General features: G+C 51.8%; 1 protein-coding gene across 1 annotated transcript in view; it reads right to left on the bottom strand.

Annotated features, from left to right (window-relative positions):
- BUD23 (BUD23 rRNA methyltransferase and ribosome maturation factor) overlaps positions 1 to 1818 on the bottom strand; it is a 3815-nt gene extending 1997 nt beyond the window's left edge. Inside the window, exons 1-4 of the mRNA XM_029961319.1 lie at positions 1424 to 1818; positions 1105 to 1155; positions 521 to 606; positions 262 to 307 (exon numbers count right to left, since the gene is read on the bottom strand). Coding sequence (XP_029817179.1) covers positions 262 to 307; positions 521 to 606; positions 1105 to 1155; positions 1424 to 1561 — 321 coding nt within the window. The 5' untranslated portion in view covers positions 1562 to 1818. The remainder of the gene's footprint in view (positions 1 to 261; positions 308 to 520; positions 607 to 1104; positions 1156 to 1423) is intronic.
- Positions 1819 to 1873: the final 55 nt, after the last annotated feature.

The raw sequence follows: 1873 nt of genomic DNA, 5'->3' as shown, positions 1-1873 counted from the left end.
GCCAGGTTGGATGGGGCTTGGAGCAACCTGGGCTAGTGGAAGGTGTCCTTGTCCATGGCAGAGGGGTGGAACGAGCTGAAGTCCCTCCCAAGCCAAACCATTCCATGATTCTATGATAGAAGGACTTGGTGACTGGCAGCAAATGTATACATGAAGTCACATCTACCCACGCAGAGCTACCTGGCTCCCACTCTGCCCACAGCTCTTCCCCATCACCCAGCAGCCAGGACAGCAGCTCTGCTGCCTCCTGGAGCTCCTCACCTTTGGTAACGTGCCAGATGCGCCCACAAAGAGACAAAGGAAGAACCTGAAAGAACAAGAATAAAGAGCACGAAGGTGGGATTCAGCATGTGGGCTCAGTCCCAAGCAAGACTGGGATGGTTTATAAGGGAATCAGATTTAAGCTGTAACCTCTGTCTAGGACTCTATCATAAGAGAAAGAACAGCTTGAGGAAAAAAGAAAAATCACTGCTAAACCCAAGCCTCAGCCCAACCACACCCACAGAGACCCAGGACTCACTTCTTGGCTTTGGCACTGTTGGGGTAATCGACCACCATTCCCCCAGTAAATCCAGCTCTCATGGCTTGGGCTGTGATGAGCTCCAGCTAGAAAGAGAAGCATGTGCAAGAATTAATTAGCAGTGATCCCCCAGGAATGCCCAGGATACCTCTGGGAGGACCACAGCTGACTGTGCATCCCCAAGATGCATCCAGACACCAGTTCCCTGCCTTTGTTTGGTTCTCCCTGCTCCTCAGTCTACCCTGGGTTAACTCTCTTGGAAAGGGATACTGAGCTGGATTTTCCAGCCCTGGGGAGTTACAGTGCAGTGCTGGTGACTATAGCCCAGACACACAGGAGAAAATCCAGGACAGCAGTTTCAGATGGTGTCCTGCCACTTTCTTTGATTTTAAGGCTCAGCCCAAGAAAATCTACAAAGCAACAGAAATTGCACAGGGTATTCTTACAGGTTATTTCTTTGAGCTGTCAAAGAGCCTTCCAGCTGGCAGGAAGGACAGAGACACAGAGCTGATGTGGAGGAACATGATGCACTCAGAGCCCCAAACAGCACCCACACCCCCTCCCTGCTGACTGATGGCCTGTACCTGCTCTGAGTTCTCGGGGTACAGCTGCAGCACAGCTCGGGATCCTCGGGCCTACAGGAAATAAAGCTGGTCACAAACCTGTGTCAGTGCAGACAACCCCTCTGGTCACCCCATCCCTGCCCCAGACACGAGCTCCCCCCTCCCCAAAACCTCCCAGAGCCAGTGAGCCATGAGGGATCACAGAAGGCAGTGGGTGCTCCTGCCAGTCCTGCCTCAGAGCAGCACTTACTTAAAACACCTGACCTAAAATATCTTGCTAAAAGGCATGAGCGAGGAGGCAAGAGCAGGAGAGGCCTGGCAGGGAGAGTGTGGCACTTACCAGGGCAGTGTAAAGAGTGGAGAAGAATCTGTAGAGGCGTTTGGGGGGGCTGTGTGATTTCTTGTCAGCGTTACAGAGCCACTGCACTGCGGAAATACTGAGGAGCAAAACAAGACCCCCCCCAGGACACTGAGTCATCAGTTCCTTCCCAGAGCCTGTCACCTCCCTTTGAGCTGAATTCCAGCATCAAGCATGTGCTGGGCCTCAGGGAAATTATTTTATTTCCTTCATGTAGCTTTGCCTTCTGTTTTGCAGTTACACAAACCCCTCTGGAGACTCACTACGCCAAATCCCAACAAGGTGCAGTAGTTATTCAAGGCCAAAAGCATCACCAAGCATCCCCTTTAAGCCAGGTGCTCAAATCTTAGGATCATGGAATGGTTTGGTTTGGTTGAGAGTAAGATCATTCCAGCCCCTGTCATGGGCAGGGACACCTTCCACCAGATCAGG

Source organism: Manacus vitellinus, unplaced genomic scaffold, assembly GCF_001715985.3.
Source record: "Manacus vitellinus isolate BGI_N305 unplaced genomic scaffold, ASM171598v3 scaffold_32_pilon, whole genome shotgun sequence".
NCBI classification, from domain to species: Eukaryota; Metazoa; Chordata; class Aves; order Passeriformes; family Pipridae; genus Manacus; species Manacus vitellinus.
The sequence above is the reverse complement of the archived record's forward strand: the minus strand, read 5'-3'. Positions and strand labels throughout refer to the sequence as shown.